Source organism: Marmota flaviventris, chromosome 9 (assembly GCF_047511675.1).
Source record: "Marmota flaviventris isolate mMarFla1 chromosome 9, mMarFla1.hap1, whole genome shotgun sequence".
Lineage (NCBI taxonomy): Eukaryota > Metazoa > Chordata > Mammalia > Rodentia > Sciuridae > Marmota > Marmota flaviventris.
This window is the reverse complement of record NC_092506.1, coordinates 51,856,189-51,876,098: the sequence shown is the minus strand read 5'-3', so window position 1 is coordinate 51,876,098 and position 19,910 is coordinate 51,856,189. Positions and strand designations below refer to the sequence as shown.

At 46.1% G+C, this 19,910-nt stretch overlaps 1 protein-coding gene across 2 annotated transcripts in view; it reads right to left on the bottom strand.

Annotated features, from left to right (window-relative positions):
• Positions 1 to 19,910, bottom strand: part of Galnt18 (polypeptide N-acetylgalactosaminyltransferase 18) — a 346,719-nt gene that overhangs the window by 47,550 nt on the left and 279,259 nt on the right. Inside the window, exons 7-9 of one of the 2 annotated variants that reach the window (XM_027942359.3) lie at positions 11,779 to 11,964; positions 5,444 to 5,581; positions 327 to 422 (exon numbers count right to left, since the gene is read on the bottom strand). In XM_027942359.3, coding sequence (XP_027798160.1) covers positions 327 to 422; positions 5,444 to 5,581; positions 11,779 to 11,964 — 420 coding nt within the window. The remainder of the gene's footprint in view (positions 1 to 326; positions 423 to 5,443; positions 5,582 to 11,778; positions 11,965 to 19,910) is intronic. The other variant, XM_027942360.3, reaches the window with a different exon arrangement.

Sequence of the window (19,910 nt, the reverse complement as noted above, 5' to 3'; positions counted from 1 at the left end):
AGACTCAGACACATCAGGGAGCCTGTGGGGAAGTGCCCAGGCTCCCTCCTGCTAGGGAGGGGCTTGATCGCCAAAACAAGGACTGTGATTCACCTATCACCTGTGTTTGTGTTCTCATCTCCACTCTAGAGAATCCTAGTCCCCAAGCATCTGCCCTCCCACCCTCCTTCAGGCAACACAGGTATCCTCCTATGCTCGTGAGAATACTACCTGATGGAAACCAGAAGCAGCTGGCCCAAGGGCAGCCACCACAGAATTTAGCCATTCTTCTCCACACCAGACACCTACTTTACACCCTCTGGCACAGAGCTCTCTAGAGGACTCACCTGAGGTGTCATCCCATGGCAAATGTACATGATGGGAACATTCTCTGTATCTGGCCCCTGATCAAGACACAGATCAGTCTTCAGGGAATTCTGTAGCTGCACATCAGAGGAGAGATGGCCACACCAAAGAGAAGAGAGAAAACACATGCATTAACTCAGGAGAAACAGGTGTTCCTCAGAGCCAATCTTCTTAACCAACCCCAGGTCCCATGAACACCATGGAATCAGCACATGGCAGCTTTTGCCTTGCAGAAAGGTGCCGGGGGAGACTGGCCTCCACCCAGGGAGACATAGTCACATCTCATTCAACAGCAAGCTGGCTTTGGGGAGCTGAGATCTTCTGCGTAAAGAAGAAAGACATATAGGTGTGTAAGCACACAAGATGGTGCTAGGGTCTTCACCCCCGCCACTTCATGGGGTCTTCTGGGGTCCTCAAGAGTGGTCTTTGCTCTAGAGAGTTGGGGGAAATGGGCAACATGTTAGCTGTTTGCTGGCCTCAAAGATCGTCTAGGAACAGGTCTTTCTCTGCTTCCTGCAAATCCAGCAAGGATGTGGCCATGCCCCAGTGGTGGCCTAGCTTCTGAGGGCCCTCCACAGTGGGAGATTGAGAAAAGAGGGCCAGAGTTGAAGCAGGAGAAGAAAGATGTACCTATCCTCACATCCAGGGACATGGAGCCACAGTCTTGGTGATTACAGAACATGTCTGGGCAAGAGAGCCCATATTCTTCTCCCTTGTGCTAAGCCCACTCACAGCTGACCAACCACCACTGCGTAGAACAGTGCTCCTCTAGCCCCAGCTTAGAATGAATAAATGATTCTGTTTCTCTCCTCCTCTCTCCTCCCCTATCTCTCTGAAATTTGGCCACTTCATCTTTCTCTTATATTGATGGAAATCTCAATGAGATCTGGAGACTGTGGTTAATGGGGGGCAGTCACTAGAATTATGGGGCTATTGAGATTAAGTGTGGGGAATCTATTAGGCCATGTGCAAGCAGAGAAAGCTGGTTATGACCAAGGATGAGATAAAGCATGAGAGAGATAAAATTAGAGGCAAGAGAGCCATTCTGCCCCTGCTCTGGCTTCAGTAGCTCTCTTGCTTGTATGCCCATGACCAGCCATACTTCATTTCCTGTGCTCATAGGGAGTTTGTGGTACCTTCCTGCCACCCCAACTTGAGCTCGCCTGACTTGGTTTCTCTTAGCAACACAAAGCCTTGTTTAGAAGAGGGGGCTGGAGATCAGAGTCCAGAAAGACAGAGGATATGAACAAGAAGCAGGTCATCTTTCTGGGGAAGGCCAAGAACAGAGAGCATCTGGGCTTCTGTTGTCCTGATATATTGTGACAGGAGTGAGATGAACTCAATCAAGCGGCACAAATTTAGTCTTCTCTCCTAGCTCCACTGGTGAGGACAGCTTCATCTCACACAGCTTGGAAGTTCTGGAGAAACTGGTATGGATGTGTGTTCACTCCTTAGACAGGGGCCCCAGAGTCAGCTAGGCAGCTGTCCTTTATCATGCACCCAATCCTGGGCTTGCCTTGCATATAAACAGCATATAAACACATTTTGGACTTGTCCTGCACCCACTGAGAGGCGGGTGTCACATCTCAAGCCAAGCACTGGAATCCATCCGCAAGACCTGCTAACTGCCGAAAATAAAGACCCAGGTAGCCCTGATGTTAGACTTGGTTTTTCCCTGATTTCTAAAGCCACTCTCTGGGTGAGGGGCGGGTATCTTCTGATACAGCCCTCCCTGGCTCTGTGACCTCTCTCCCCCATAAGCAGGTGGTCTGTTGAAGCAGTGTGGAGAACCAGGCTGGGATGGATTCCTGGCTCCAGCTGGTGGTCTTAGGCAAAGCAACATAACTTCTTCCTCTTTCTTCCCTCTAAAATAGGGATAATAATAGTGCCTTCCTCATAGGGTTGTGTGAGGGTTAAGTAAGACAACATCAACAAGTGCTCAGCAATGGGGCTGGCAAACAGCAAATGTGCCGTGGCTGTTAGCTGCTATTTTACTGCCAGAACCTTCCTGAAAGCCATTCAGGGAAACTAGCTTTTATGACTGCATCTCAGTTCCACATACCGTGTGAAGTACCTTCCATGTGTATCACAGCTACTTCTCAAAATAATCCAGCCAGGTCCACAATATTATCTCTTTTTAGGATGAAGTAACCGTGGTGTAGTAGCAAGCTCCACCTCCCCTCCCTGCCTGTGATGCTTTTCCCACTGTGTGGGCATGTCTCATGTCACCCATTCTCTTCTCACTGGCATATTGCATTCTTGTTGCTTCTTCATCTGCCCCTGCTCCCAATTAGTCACCAGACTGAGTCTCTGTCTTTCTCACTATATAGCACATGGACCAAGGCACAAGGCACTCACTACTCGTTCAACGAGTGTATGAAGAAAATGAACACATGAATGGCATTCTGAAATGAGTGGCATCAGAGTTGGACAAGCGGCAGAGCTGGGGGTCTGTCTGACTCCAAAGCCCAGGCTCTTTCTGACATAAAAAATGGCTTCAGTCCTGAGGCTATAAAACATGCCCCATGAAATGGGTTACTATAACCATTAAGGTTTTGCACATTGTCAAGGTTACACAGCAAGTAAGTGGCAAAGCAAACGTTCAGAAGCCAGGCATGTCTGTTTCCAGGTGCTGCTCCATCTTTGCTCTCAGCACCAGAGCTGGAATTCATCCAAAGCTACTCCATCTCCTGGACATGAATCCCAGTAATCCAGGGGAAGCCCATTCCCACACAAGGAGGGCCACAGGTCCTTCTGCCTGCACGAGTCATAAATGAGACCTATCAGAGGATTAGTGGGCTAGAATGTAGACTTTCACACTGACCCAACTGGGAGACCAGAAGTTTTGACCTGCAAAATGTAGTTTGGGTAAGAGCTGACAAAGAAAAAGAAAAAAAAAAAATCTTTGCAACAGAAAGACATCTGGTCTCTCTATTGTAGAGTGAAAAAGGATAAACAGGAAGAACAATTCAGATCCAATAAATTCTCTTGCTTTTGTGGCTGCATCTTGCTCCACCCATCTTCACCTTTTAGCCCATGTTAAGGGTTTACTATGTTCTCTGGACAAGCAAGCGTATCTCTGCTGATGTAGGAGCCTAGATTCTGCCACTGCCATGAACGAGGTGGAGGGAGGAGAGGCTGGCTGTGTTCTGCAAGGAGCCGGCAGATGAACGTGCAGGGTTCAGAGACCTCCACCAGCCCTGGGGATGGGACACAGCTCAGCCCTTTGGAACGATGAGTTGATGTGTCTCAGTATGACAGAATGAAAACAGTCCAAGCTATGGACTCAGACAGATCTAGATCATAACCCTGTATATGCCACTTACTATTTGGCCAACCAAATGTTTCTGGGTCTGGCATAAAAGGGCTACTTGGTAAACCTGCTGCATATGTATACTTACTTTACTTGTCTTACTTCAAGTCAGACACTTTTACTTGAAGGATGAGAATCCCTTTGGCCAAAATCCAGAAGTATCTTGGACTATGTGCACACACCTCCACTCTTACTGCTTCCTCTGCATCTATGGGTAAGTTTGGCTAATTCTGTTCAGTTACTGTCAATAGCCTACTGAGAACATAAGTCTGGAAGTTGACCCTGACTCAGAGGTTTGGAGCCAGCCAATGGTTTCTCTGGAGCTATGGTAGCATCACTATCCTCTCAGGACTGGGTCTAATAGTGGCCAAGGCAGTGGTGTTGCTGGTGAGGTAGAGGGGACCAATGGACACCTTGCAATACAATATGTTTCCATGGTGATGGCAGGATTTGGAGCTTCAGATAACAGTGGGCAGCAGCAGCTGAGATGTTTTCTGACCTCTGAATTCTATCAGCTTGAGAAGATTAGAGGTGAGAGGCTTCAGGCAGTTCTCTTGGAACATGCCAATCACATCTGAGGACTCTTATGGGAGGATATGTGCCCTTCCTCTAGGCTGGCCTCCCGGACAACAGAGACTCTGGGTGCACATGTTCTGAGATCCCAGCTTTGGGTACTTTAGAATCCCAGGATGTTAACATTGGGAGGACCATTGAGAACATTGAGTCTAATCCCACAGCAAGGACTCTTTCTGCTCTCAAAACAATGCTCTGTGCATTGAGTTCCCTGCTCAGGCAGGCTTTGAACTCAGTTCAGACCACAGGACATCAAAAAAGGGGCTTCAATTAGACTCAGTTTCACTGTTGATTATCATTATATACTATGGGCGGGTCACTTTTTGCCTCTCTGTTTCCCCATCTGTAACATGGAGATAATATAATAACTTCACAGAATGGTCTTAGGGGCTTAAATCAACAAAAAAACAGGTGAGATAGACCCAAATTGATCAGATGCTGTTTAAAATACCTTAAGAGTCGTAGGGTCTTGAGAATATTGGGAGAATGAGAGACTTTATCATGTTCAAAGTATTTTAACCTAGAAAACACATTTATATATCTCAGATTTGCTTCTATTCTATGAGGACATTATTAATTTATTCCATTTACCAGATAAAGAAACTGAGGCCCACAGCATGAAGATACTGGATTGGGAAGAGGCTAAGATCTGAGCCAGGTCTGTCTGACTCAAGCCTTAGGTTCTGTCTCCACCCCCCAGCCTGCTGCCTCCCACTGGGGAGAACTGCTCCATCCCCATCAAGAGGTGGGGATACAACATCCCTCAAAGTACAACAAACTATTTCTCAGAATTCCTTCCAGGGGCTCTGCATGTGCATGGGAGCATTACCTTTGGTGGAAGAGTACAGGGAGGTTGGCAGGACCTCAGTCACCCCAGCTGGGAGAACAGTGGGTGTTAATTATATCACTTTAAAATATTCAGCTAGTTGGTTCTTGATATTTTAATGAGTGGACTATGCAGGTTTGGGGCCAGAGCTGAACTGCTTAGAATAATCAAGGAGAAATAAATACCTTACTCAAGGGCCTGGAGAGTTTCTGGCTGTGAAAGCGAAGGCTGTCTTGCAGGACCAGAAACCAGCACTGAGTCCCCAAGTCTACTCTGAGTCCCCATGTGGGGCTTTATTCTCTCCCTTCCCCTTCTTCCTTAAGCCTCTTTCTGGTCTTGCTCTCTGTCTGCATTTAAATGAAACCCCAAAGAGAGCGCCTCCTTACCACCCCATAGGCAATGATGTCTGAGTACATCCTCATCTCTGGGTACACGCTGACCAGGTACCACCGGAAGGTCTTGCACTGCAGCTGTTTTCTCAGAGCCTTCCTGGCGGTGATGTCCCCAATGTCGATTCCTGAGTCCTGCACAGGGAAGCAGAGGCAGAGGTACAGCCACCATCCATTGCAGCTTCTCCCTGATTTCCACCTTGGTATGACCCAGTGCCCCCAACCCAAACTCTCAGAGACTGGTGCAAGGACCACGTGGGATGTTACTTCATGCATCCGCACACATAGCTCAACCCTCCCACCATCCCTATTTGCATTCTGAAACATGGGGACTGTCATTAAAAAGCCATTGAACATAAAGATGCTGGATCCTTAGATTTTGAATTAAAAAGCTATAGACTAAGTAAAGAAATGGGAAGAATACAGTCAGAGTAGGCTTTTCTCTACTTCAAGAGAAAAGAAGAGAGATTCTGAGCTATGGGTGAGAGGGACAAGAAGGAGAAAGGAACTGAAGATAGAAAATGTTAATTCTATTAACAGTGCTAAGAACCATCTAACAGCTAAGGTTACACAACGCTTCCAGTGTACCAGGCCCTGTTCTGTATGAGACATGCTTATGTATTTGTATTTGCTTATATTTATATAAATGTGTACTGTCCCATTTCAACCTATAAAGCAGCCCTATATATTTTTCATTTGTAGATGAGTTGAGACGGAGGTTGAGTAACCTCTGGTAATTTGCTCAAAACCCCACAGCTGAGATTTCAACCCAACCAACCTCCATCTAGAGTTTGACTTTCACCTTACCCTATGCATGTGGTAACCCTGCCTCCTAAGGCCAAGTCCTTCTAGGAGAAGCAGGCTCTCTGTAGCATGGGCCTGGTGTCTTAGGGAGGAGAGCTCCAGGCCACCAGGGTGCAGCAGCCATGGGGCAAGCAAAGGAGACATGAATGTGTCCATGAATGAGAGGGACAGAGAAGTTCCCATATTTCTTGTGGTCCCACAGCAGAGTGGGGGGCACCAAGGATTCCCAGGCCTGCACACTCATGGCTGGGTAAGGCACAGAGCTGGTTAAGCAAGAGCTGGTGCTGCAGCAGAGGACACTGGGGATCCATCAGCTGGGGATCAGATGGAGATCAGAGACATCTCAGAGGCCACCATGGAAGGTGTGGCACCAGAGACCAGATGAGGCATGAGGGGTCTCATAAGATGCCAGCTATAGTGAAAGCACAGGAAAACAGCAGGTAGAACTGTCTCCTACCCACACTGGCCACCTGCTACCTGGGTGTATGCTACAATTCAAGCACCAACTCCAGTAGCCAAGTCCCTGATATCCATCTGGACATGCTCAGAACAAGTGTTGGGAGGGGTTTGAGTAGAAGTAAAATTCACATATAGAAAAAATATATTTAGGTTTACTCATCAGGGTTCAGACAATGTAAAGATTTGAAGCTGCAGCATCCTGAAGGTCAAGATTCCAGATTTCTGAAGCCCATTTCAGCCAGGACCCATCTTCCTATTCTTAATAACTCACTGTTGATTTGTCTGTTACCCCATCTGCTCCAGCCAGAGCTTGACCATGGACTTCTCTCTGAGCCCTGCTCCGCTAGATTGTAGCCCAGTCTATCTTATTTCGGTACCCCACTCAGCTCTGTGCTTGAGATATAGCACTGAGATGAGTTTAGAAAATATTTATGAAGTAGTGATTACACCAACTGGTAATAAATGTGATCTGTCCCCATTTCCCACCCCAGGGGATCTGTTATGTATTAACCCTTCACATTTCTCTGTATTTTATCCTTTTATCACAAAGCTGTTCCCCACATGTATTTATTTCTTCTTCATGAGTGCTAAGACGGCCTTCACATGACTACAAGTCAACTCTGTATGTTGGCCATTAGCACAACCTGTCTTAGGAAGGCCTCTATGTTTTCCTAAAATTCTGGTTTCCCACGGGAAACCTTTCTTCCTGCACTCAGGAGTGGAATGAAGGTTGTCTCTGCCCTCGTGGATTAAGTAATGATGAGAGAGAGATAATCTATCATGTGCCCCCTCTGCTTAACTGCTAGGAAGCCCAAGAACCAGCCCCTTTCTTAGTTGAAATGTCTGGATATCAAGACCCCTTCCCTTTTCCAGTCTTTTGATTGCCTCTTGCTTTTCTGCTTGTCTGCACTGTGTTTACTATAAATTGCATCAAATCCTTTTTCAGAGCAAGGGGTCGCAAACTGAGAAATAAGCAAACTTCAGAGAAGGCTACCTTGGTCCTTATTATTAGAAAACAATAACCCAGATTCTTCTTTTGCTGACTGTTTAGTGTAGTGAGTGGAATGCTTTCTTCCTCCAAAATTTGTGTCTACTGGAATCTCTGAATGTGACTTCACAGCTCCTTTAAAGATGTAATCAGTTTGCAATCTCAAGATGAAATCATCTTGGATTCAGGGTGAATCCTAAATCCAATGACTGATATCCTTATAGAAGAACAGAGAGGGAGATTCAAGTACACAGAGACACAGAAGGGATAGAACCATGTAGAGACAGAGCAGAACTCAGAGTGTTTGAGCTATACCCCAAGGAACACCAGGAGCTACCAGAAGCTGGAAGAGGCAAAGATTATCTGCCAAAGCCACTGAAGACAGCACAGCCCTACTGAAATCTTAAATTTAGACTTCTGACTTCCAGACTGTGGAAGAATACATTTCTGTTGTTTTAGCCACCAAGTTTATGATAATTTGTTTTGGTCGTCCTAGGAAACTAACAAAGTTAGCCACCCGCAAAATGGCTCAATATCCCTGTCACATGGTCACAAAATTTCATGTAGCCAAACCTAAAGAAGATCTATAACCTAATCACCATGGGAATATCCCTGGCACTCAGCCTGCCTGGGAGAAGCAGGGGCTGGGAGAGAGTTCCCAAACCTTGCTTAAGAAAATAATGATGCTTTGCTGCAGGTGAACTTTCTGTGTATTAACAAACAAACTGACTTTCAATTAAAGCAGCAAGGATGCAAGAGCCGGAGGCTTCTCTTATCTCTCATGAATGTGGGACTGAGTGAGGTAAGGGAGCAGGTGAGGCGGCTTAGCTCTGCTCCATGCACAGCCCAGGGGAGGGCTCAGCCTAGGAGCCAGAGACCAAGGAAAGGGTTCACCCTCATGACCAGCAGTTTAATTCATCCACGAATGAGCGTTAGCAAGGATTCACTGAGCTTTGCTATGTGTCCCACCTAGGCTAGGCACGGCGACCCATATATGGATTACACCATGTATCCTCCATGATCCCACAGTCTATTGCAGCTCTGGACACACACTAAAATCCTCAGAAGCACTTTCCACAAAGATCCCAGGACCCCTTTCCAAACTAATTAAATTTTAATCTCTGAGGGTGGAGCACAAGTGATTTTAAAGTTTAACCACATTTGAGAAGGAGAGAGAGAAAGAGAGAGAGAGAGAGAGAGATTGATTTTAGATAAACAAACATTCTTTTACAATGACAGAGCCAGAGCTGGCTTCCTAGAAGGGTCACCAGAACTGAGCTTACCAGGATGGGTTATGGTAGGCATGGGAGCTGGGAAAGAAGTGGAGGGTGGGGAATTCCAAATAGAACGGAATAAACAGGCACAGAGGGAAGAAACAGTGTGTTACACACACGAGTGTGGGCAGTTGCCATAGTGCATGTAGATTATGTGGATCCCAAAACAAGGCGTGGGGAGAGCGAGGCTGGAGATACAGACAGGAGAGGGAAAGGGAAGCTCAGATGCATGTAAAATGCTGTACTTAGCCCTTGACTTTATACACAACAGGGAGCTGTTTAAAGATTTTAAGCAGGGCAATGACATGGTCATTGTGGGTTTTGAAAAGATAAGATAGTTTGGAAGGGAAAAGGATTGAGCCAGGGAAGACATCTGAAGGCTGTTGCAGAGGGACAGTCAAGGCCTGAACTTAGGTGTGAGAAGAGGTGGGAATGGAAGGGAAGGCTCCATGATTGATGGAAAGGACTGAGAAAGGAGGATAAAAGGATGATGATCAGTTTCAAGCTCATATTCCTGGGAAGACGGTGGCATCAGGAGCTGAGACAGAGGAGCAGAACTGGGGAAAGGGGATGTGCTCAGTTTGATTGCCAACAGGATCACCAGGAGGAGATGTCCAGCTGGCAGTTGGAGATGTAATTCTGAAAACAGGGTTAGAAGTATGTTGTCAACATATGGGTGGTAGGCAACTCAAGACAGATGAGATTAGCCAGAGAGCTGGTATATAGTAAGAGCAGTCGGCCACGGCTGCCTCTCCAGGAGCACTCAGGTGAGATGAGCCCCCAAGAAGAAAGGAGTAACCAGGAAGAGATGAGATTGGAGAGTGTTGAATAATGGAGCCAGGGACTTCAGAGTTTCAAGGAAAAGGTGGAATCCTGTAGCTTAAAGACTTTAAAATATCCATTAAATTAGGCAGTTAGAAAGACCTTGCTGACATTGATAAAAGTGGCTTCAATGGAATATTGGAATGTAACTTCAGAAGTGAATGGCAGGTGGAAAAGTCTTTCAGAGCCTTAAGAGGAAGAAGATGGAGTTTGGACACAGAAATTAACAGAGGAGTCGAGAGAAGTATACTGACCCCTTCCTTCTTACCTAAGGCTTTATCCTGGACATTTCCACACCTCATCTCTTTATTAACCCTACCCACTGAATTTCGTTTGAACTTCCCCCTGAGGAGTTACAGGCAGACACTGAGTGTCATCATTTCTCAGTTATTTTTACTGACGTAGTTCTCTACCATGCACTGGGTTGCCGTCCATTTCAATATCTGTCAGTTGAAACAGGGGAGATGGCTAAAAGGTCTTTAGCTCGGAGAAATGGAGAGAAGGGACCTGGGCAGTTTCCAAATGCTCTTAACATTTTTGTATCATTTTTCACAGCAGCGCTCAGCACCCTGCACAACATACTGTAATCCAATGTCCACAGATGGGTCTAGAAGGAGTGATGATTTCCCTAGAAATGCTCACTGTTGGGGTGACAACCCTGTGCTGCTTCATTAGGGTTGGCTGAGCTCTGGCTCATATTCCTTGATTCCTCATTTCCCCTCCCAACTGCTGAAATCTCACTGATTGCAGGAGGATGCAACCCAACTCAAGTCCCTGATGCCTGAGGAGGGAGACTGTCTGAAGCTCCCACTCAAGGCTCTTCCTACTTTCTCAGCAATTTAGCCAGAACAACATTGGCAGAAAGTTTAGGGTACAAGGCCTTTATACAGAAACTTCAAGCAAAGATCAATCATTTCCCTATTAGAAAGAGAGTTAAAGCTTTCTAAAGGACTCCCAAGGGATGCCACAGCCTTGGGAGGAAAGAAAGAGGTCATGCAGTCAACAGCTCTATCACACAGAATGTAACATAAGCAATGAACTCCAGGCAGACAAGCTGGTAAGCAGGTTGGAACGCTGCAGCCGACATCTGGTGGGTTTTCCTAACTCAGCATTCCAAGGTTATTTCTATGTGACACATGGCAAAACTGAACCAAACTACTAGAGAGGCATGGCTTTTTCTCTTGCGCTTCTGAAATGCAGGTAACTAGAGGTCTAGGGGGAAGTGACAGGCAATGATGAGGTTCTGTGAAGATCAGAAATGACCTAAAAAATGTCCAGAACCATTCCTTTCTCCTACTGAGGATCCGTGTGGTTGTGTATCTGTCTCCTTATTCATATGGTTCAGGAAATGCCACAGGCATATGGACATTCCTTATAGCTCTGGTCAAAGTTTAATGGAGAAGATTGAATCAAGAGTACATGCAGCTGGGAACAGTGGCACACGCCTGTAATCCCAGCAGCTCGGGAAGCTGACTCAGGAGGATAGTGAGTTCAAAGCCAGCCTCAGCAAAAGCAAGGTACTAAGCAACTCAATGAGACCCTGTCTCTAAATAAAATACAAAATAGGGTTGGGGATGGGGCTCAGTGGCTGAAAGCCCCTGAGTTCAATCCCCAGTAACCTACCCCCCCTCCCCCCAAAAAAAAACTACATGGAGATCAAGTTGCATTTTGTGAACTGTTGTCATTATCGATAATCCCAGACCATGAAACACCTCATGACAGAGAAACTGAGGGATGGGAGCAGGCAGGAAACTTGCAACCACCTGGTTCAAATTTGATTTAAAATGAGGTCACTATGGTTCAGAAAGAACAAGTGCTTCTATAATCATGCATCAATCAGGGATGGGTAGGGGCAAAAAATGGCCTCAAGACTCAGAGTCAGCCCCTTTGCCAGTATGCATTGGGGCTGACAGTCCCGTCTAGCATGACAGAATTTAGTCCCGTGTTTGTGTTTTATCCCCATCAAACCCACCAAAGCTTCCTACCTCTTGGGGTATGTTCCATGCCATGTAGACATGGCTTTTAAATTCATCCATCCAAACTTCAGCCACCCTGAGTGCGTTCCTGCGGACATGGGCAGTGAGGTCCTCTGTGTAGGGCTTGTGGGCTCGCTCAATGTGCGCGATCCGCGAGCAGGGCAGGACCTCCACACTCCCACCACACTGCCACACCTGCAGAAGACAAGGAGTCACTCATCAGTGCCCAGACTAGGCTGTGCACATCGAAACCGGGCCACGGATGACCACTCAACACGGAGCATGGGGAATCCAGCTTCATCTTGTCTCCCCTGATACTGAGAAGGAATAAGCTGTATCTGATTTCTACTCCTAAAGAAGCCTAGCTATTGAGTCATTGATTCATGGCTTGGTTATCATTGCTGTGGGTTTACTTGCAAAGAATTAATATTCCCTATCTCTCTAGCCATGCAACCTACTTGGCCAAAAAGAGACCAGATGTTTTGTAACCAAAGACCTGGCTTCTCCCTGCCTTGGGGGAGAAGTTAACAAAATCCTTGATGATGATCCTCTAAAGGGACCAAAAAGAATTCCCAACAGAGACATCCATCTTCAAATGGACCCCATGGGCCTGGCCAGGGGTTAGTGGTCACAACAGAGAAAGAGCCAGTTACACTTCTCCGACCCCATTTTTCCTAGGCTTTGGAACTCAAAGGAGAGAAATCTGCAAAGAAAGGAATGATATTAAACTGTCACCAACCTTGGGGAGTCTGGATGCAATTTGATTTTGAAAGAAAAAAAATGTGGCCTTGTGCTCTTGAGTGTCAATGGGTGGTATCCTGAAGTTCTCACCACTCAGATCTTTCCATGATCCTGAACATGCACACCCATTTGTGTTTCTAGGCCTTTGCCAATTCTGTTTGAAATTTTAGAATGTTCTTCCAACTCCTTCATCAGCTGAAAATGTTCACCTCTCAAGACCTTAACCATGGGGCCCCAACACTGTGGGATCTTTGCTCGGTCCTCTGGGCAGAGCCAATTGCTCCCTCCTCTGGACCTCATATCTCTGGATATCACAACTTCCTTTCTGATCAGTCAGCCTCACTCACTCTGTGTTCCTTCAAGGCAGAACTTGTACCTCATTCATGTCTCATCTCTAGCACCTCAGAGCCACAGAGAAATAAGTACTTATTGGATAAAGAAAGGATCGATGCTTAATTGGCCAATTGATCAATATATAAAAGGTTGATGCTTGCTGAATGGGAGCTGAATCTGAAAACCTCATTAGAGCTGATGAATGTGGCTTCTGAAGGAAAGAAATCAAGATCTTTGGTGGATAATAGTGGCCACTTGCCGAGTATTGTCAATGTGATAATTGGTGGATAATATTCACAAGTATAATAGATGCCGAACCATGATGATAAGTCTGGGTCTGAGGCAGAGACAGATTAGGGTTTAGCTCAGTCCCAAATGCCTAAGTCTGGCTGGGCACAATTCAGGAGCCACTTGTCAAAAGAAACGAACTTTATTTTTAGAACCACGCCAAACAAAACAGCTCCTCAGGAAAAACCTTCAGAGCCCAACTGCCACCACAGGCTTCCCACAAGCCTCTCAACCTCCCCCACTCCTCCTGCTCTTGAGGCCGATTGGCTGGGTCGTGTGGGCGGAGCAAAAAAAAGTCCCCCAATGAGCAGCTCCATAGTCTGAAAGGGCGGGGGAAACAGCCCAATGAGCATCACCACAGAGGAGCCAATCAGCTAGAAGTTGCTGGGCGCGGTGAGCCAATCATCAGCTGGCAGCTGGAAGTTTGCTGGCACCTGGAAGTTTGCTGGGGCCCCTTCTGCTGTGGCTCTCAACACCAAATGCGTTAGTTAGAAGGACAATGCCTTCTCTCTTGCCAATCTCTGTCACCTGGGTGATCCTGAAGGCTGTTGGAGTTGGAGAGCAATTTACTGGCTTATCAGTCACCTTGGCTTATCTTATGTTTAATATATTACTTAGACTCATTGGAAAGGAAAGGAGCGTTCCCACTGAGGGTCTTTGTGGCAGGTGCTGCCCTGTGCCCGTGGGGATGCAATGAAACCTGATGGTTGTGAACAAAAGGTTTGCAACTGGGCTGCTGGAGTCCAGCTTCTGGCTCTGCTTCACACTAGCTGTGTGGCCTTTAGGAAGTCGCTTCATCTCGTCTGTGCTTGTTTTTCTTCTCCCCAGGGATTATAATAGTACCTATCTCATAAGGTTGTTGAGAAGATTAAGGCAATTCCATACGAAGTACCCAATCCATCACAAGCACTTGGTCAGTCTCAGCTGTCATATATACAAATTATACGGCGGGCTCCTCAGAATAACCCTGCAAGGTGGTTGTCATTATCTCCAATTCCAAGTGGGAAACTAGACTAAAGAACGACCCTTTGTCCACGACCACACAGCTGGTACTGAAGACAAAAGGATCTGTTGAAGGCTCCAGGTGGTGCACCTTCCTTTCCAGGACCCATGTGCTCTGGGGATTGTACTGATTTTCAGTTCACTGCACTCTGATTTTCAATGAAAACCTCTAAATCCTGTGAATAGGTTATTGACAACACAAAGGGCCAGGGTAATTATTCTTTTTGCAAGCGGAGTGGAGGCTATTACTTGACCTGTTTCAACAACACAACACAGAACATGATTCACACCAAAGCACTTTTATTAGAAAACCTGTTTCTCAGAGTCTCACCATTCACCTGAGAGTGGGTACATCTGCCGTCACTGTGATCAGAACAGCAGCAACAGCGGCTGCATCTTTCCTTGTGCCTCTAGACACAGTAAAAAAGAAGAGTAAACTCGCTGTCAATCTCTTGAATTCACTTCCCTCTCCCCATCCCTGAGGCCACCTCCCTTGTCCAGGCCATGGTCATCTCTGTACCTACTGCCAAACAAGTGATTTCTTTCCTCCTGTCTTCCTCCAAACTCCTCTACACACTGCAGCCAGAGAGATCTTCAGGGGTGTGAACTGAATCACACCTCTCCCTGAACCACGCCCCCACTAGCACCCTCTGATCTGGGCTTAGACCCCACCCCTCCCACTTTCTAGTTGTGCTCCCTGATACATTCTAGGCTACAGCCATGTTGAATTCCTTCCTCCAACACTCAGCTTTTCTCTCACTGCTAGGTCTCTGCACCTGGGATGACATACTCTACCCTGCCCTGCTTTCCCAACTCATGGTTTGGAATCAGTTCATGGTCGCCTCCCCATACTGGCTTCAACTAGGTTAGCCTGTTTTATCTGTGGTCCTCACCTCACCTTTTCCTAATCTAGCACCACAGTAACTGCATTAGTGTTTAATTAATCATCTCCTTCCCTCTTTCAAAAGGTTCTCTTAGTTCTTTAAATTCTCCTTTGACTGTGTGTTAAGTGATGCTCAGAACAAACCATGGATTTTCAGGAGAAGTGAGGCAGCTGGCTGGCTGGGAGAAGGGTGTCAAATTTAATAGCACAGCTTTGGAGTCCATGAGAACTGGATTCAAATTTTACCTCTGCTACTTGTCATTCTGTATCTTTGGCAGGCAACTTCCTCTCCCCAGGTTCATAGTGCAAGTGGTGTTTAATACTGTGCCAGCCTCAGTGTGGGCAGTCAAGGAATTGAAAGCATCATGTATGTAGGGACAGGACATCTCAACCAGTTCTGGGCCTGCTGGGTGCCAGCTGGGTGGTGATTTTGGGTTAATTAACCTCTGGTCTAAGAAACTCTCATGATGTGGGGTACTCAAGAGGGCTGTGGCCTCAGCAAGCCCCTGTGGCAGTGCTTGGAACACAGAAGCCCTCAGTCTGTGCCTGCTATTCGTTTATAAAAGGTATTACAATTGCTGCTCTTTGGCTTCTGTACATCCATTTCTGAGGAGCAAACAGCCTGCAGAGCACAGGCTACCTTCCCATCACCAGGGGTGCATGGGCTCCCTTCTCAGAGGCAGGAGAGCTTGTTAACACAGAGGTCACCTCCAGTCTCCTCCCTTCTGTGAAAAGGAACTTTCTAGAAAGGGGGCAGCATTTGCCTTGGATACAGCCTTCGGGTTTTGGGTAGCATCCAGGGTTTGGAACAGAAGATGCAGACTCAGCATATATGTCACCATTCCTTGACCCTGCCGGTGACACTGAAGTCAATTAGGAAAGGCCTGTTCTCACTGATTCCTAGATGATGAGTGGCTCTACTGACCAATAGCATGTCCCAAGAAAGAATCTCAAAAGTCTTATGCTCAGCTCATCTCAGAGATCCTGTGGGATGGTAGACAAAGTTTAGAAAAGAAAATCATTGGCATTTAGACGGAATGGAAGATGATGTCACAAAGCTTCCAATGGAGGTTTGGGAGGGGCAGAGGATGAAGAAGTGAGAGAAAGGGAGCTGGCACTAGCATATGAAATGCCCAATTTCTAACTGACAAAAGATAGCAAGACCCAAGCCAAAGCCCAATGGAGGATAGGGACAGGAAGTCTTGTGTCAAAGAAGGAGGGCCTCGAGAAGGCTCAGCATGGAGTTCTTGGGTGGGTGGGTTGATGCCCCAAGTACAGAGGATGGGGAGGTGGACATAAAAAGATGGATGAGAAATGAAGACCAAAGGGTCACATGGAACAGGGCAATGGAAGCACCTAATGAGTTACAGGTCCTAAGGTGAAGGCATGTATTGAATTTGCAGTCACTGGGGACACTGTACAGCATGTCAGCCTGAGGCTGGGTCCTGTCCCTTCTGGCCAGGCACTGAGAATAGGCTTCTTGTCCACACCGAGTCTTTCCTTTCCCTGCCTTTCTAGTTGCTAGTTCATCTTCCTGGAACAACTTCTCCTACTCAGATTTGAACCTCTTTGACCACCCTCTGAATACCTGTGGTCCCTCACCCTTTTCCTTAATAATACTTATTTATAATTCTTTCATTTATGATTCATTCTTTAAATGTCTGTTCCCTTGAACTGCTCTATAAGCTCCATGCAAGCAAGGATCATGCCTGTGAGTTTACCATTGTCCATATCGGCCTTGATTCTCAGTATACACTCAGTAACTATTATTGGAATGAGTGAATTTGAGTCCTGGGCTTTCAGACTAGAGAGACATGGTTTTAACCAGCTCAGCTGGAGGCCCTAATAAAGGCCATAAACATAAAATGTAGCCAGATTTTACGGAACACAATGACTTCCTTCAAACCCAAGCAGTTTTTCAGGGAAGATCTGACATTTAAGTGCAGACTGCTCCAACCAAAGAGAGTTACTTTGGCTGCAGAGCTTAAATTAAATGTTGTAAAACTCGGGAAGTCATCAAATGAGCATGAACAATAGCAGGCAGCTTTGTCTTGTGGAATCAGGAACTCACTGAAGAGAAAGACCCCAACCTCACAAATGCTGGGGTATCCTAGTGAGGAGCAGCTGGGTCCACCCCCCAGATGTGAACAAGAACCTAAGGCAGATGAGAAATACAAGGTACCCAGGGTGGAGACAGGTCACCCTTCTCACCAGCCCTTCCCTGAAAGCCCAAATCCAAACCTCTACCTAGACCTGCAAGGAAGCAGGTGGGCCTTTGGGGCTGCTGGAGAGGGCTTGAATCCTGGCTTTATCACATGTTAGCCTTTGACTGAGACCTGTACAAAATGCTCCTATTGGCAAAGACAGGCCTGAGGTTTTCAGGAAGTCAGGTCCATTTCCCTTCCCAAGACAGGGAACCTGTGGTGCAAGGTCGGGGTCATGTCTGTGTTTGTCATTTACATAAACAAATCTCTCCTTCCAAGTCTCAGTTTCCCAGCTGTTGAATGGGGATGCTGAGCTCAAGGATGCTTTAGATCCTTCTACCTTTCCTACAAGGTGATCCCAAGTTTTGTTGTTAGTATCTCAAATGATGCCCAGCATTTGAGACACAGTTGACAGAAAGATGCTGAAGGCAACAAGATATAGTTTGGTCATCTTTCCTGCTAAAAGACTCCTGATCACTTTAGTCTATGACAGGAGTAGCCAATGAATTGATACTCCTGTGTTAAATGCATTCACTTTAATGTCCTTCTGTGTTGAGAAGGATTCTGAGGCTCTCTCCAGGTTCAAAGGAAAAGCACGATGCAATTTACTAGTTTTATTTACCACACGTAAAGAATTGGGGCTAGTGATATCCAGCCTCATATTTCATAGCCACCTCCACGGGATAACATCCCAAATCCTTTCCAGCTTTTGTCTCCTTATGACTTTTATGAGTTCTTTGCTCTTGGTAAATGGTATCCCCTTCTCCGTTAGCCCAAAACACTTCCTTCTGACTTGATTTCCTTCCATCCAAAGCCAGCTTGGCCCAGTTCCTCCTTCAAATTCTTGGAACACATGATTTGTACCACTCACGTGGTCCTGATTTCTTGGCTCATGTGGCTAATTATCTTTTTATGGGTAGTTGTCTCGCCTGGCTTGGCTGTGAAACGCTGAGACAAGAGTGGAAAGGCAGACCCGGCAGGCCAGAGGAGGAAGATGACGCTGATGTAGCCAAGGCTAAGGCCTGGAGAGAGCTGGAAGAGGACCAGAAACTTGTTTGTGGAGTTTTTGTGGGGATGGAGATGTAGGCAAACAAAGACATGGACAGGCTGGGTAGGGCACTCACTCTTCAGGCATCCTTCAGTTTTATACCCTAGGCCTCTCCCTCACCTCACCCCACCCCTGTCCTTGCTCTGCATGGGAAAAAAGGAAAAAGAAAGAAAAGAAATAAAAAGACATCCAATCTTGACAAGGCTAACACCAAATCCAAAGGACATCAGTAAAGCAGGGCCAAGGATATGAGGCAGAGAAGTAGCCAGAGTGGAAACACTGTAAGCAGGGAGAAAATGTGGCTCAGCCCCATACTTGCAATCTTTGGTGACCAGACAAAGATCACACTCCTCAACAAGATCTGTAAGACCCCCAAGAGCAATGAATCCCATTCCCTGCAGCCTCACATTTTACCCTGTACTATCCAGTCACGCCATCTTCTTAGTTCCCAGGGTAGACCATATTCATGGATCTCTGTCCAGCCCCCGCCCCACTCTGCAACCCCTTTCCTAAAATTCCTATTTCCCCACCACAGAGACACTTACATGTCTTACTAATCCCCACCTTCCTTCCCTGGCTGTCCTAATTTTGATAAATGACTCTGCCATGCATTTCTCTATCATTTGCTATATCATTTGTATTTCCTCTTCTGCAGCAAAAATGAGTGCGTGTGTGTGTGTGTGTGTGTGTGTGAGAGAGAGAGAGAGAGAGAGAGAGAGAGAGAGAGAGAGAGAGAGATCTCATGTGTATGGATTAAAGACAACACAATACAAATGTTTACCTACCACTCCACTTAAGAAATAATACTTTAGCAGTGTCTTAGAAGCCTCTGTGTATTCCTTCTTCATGCCAAATATAACCTGTTATCCTGAATTTTTAAAAATAATTTCCTTGCCACAACCTACATTAAACATTGTTTAGTTTTACCTGTTTTGGAACACGATATAAATGCAACCACATGGTATGCCTTCTGCATCTTGCTTCTGGCTTTGTTTATTTCCTTCACCCTAGTGTTCCATTGTATAAATAGACGGCAATTTATTTTTGCATTCTCCTGTTGATCCACAGGCTTGTTTCCAGTATTATGAATGGGGCTCCTTGGAACATTCTCATATGAGTCTCCTGGGGCCTGAGAGTGGGTATCTCTCCATGAACTTACACCACAGTAAAATTTATGGAGCATAGGTTAGACACACATTCAACTTTCCCAAGGAGAGTGAAACTTTTGCAAATCGTGTGTACAAAGTTACACTCCCACCAGCAGGAATGAGACTCTTATTCTTTCACATTCTTGTCAACATTTGACATTGTCCAATTTTGTTTTCATTTTTGCCAGTCCTGTGGCATGAAATTCTCTCTTACTATAGTTTTAATTTGCAACCTCCTCTTTGCTAGTGGGAAGGCATCTTTTTCCTGTTACTGGCCTACAATACCACACTCTGGGAGAAGACTCATATCTGCCTTGTTCTTATCAAAGAATTTCCTATGGTTACACAGGACTGGTTACACATGAGAGGTACTCAAGAAATACTTATTGCATGAACAAAAGGATCAAAAGTTGGGTTTTTGTTTCATGTTAGCTCCAAAGTACTTTACTTGGGGTTCCCCAGGTTCCCAAGTGTAACTATTTAGTTATTTTAAA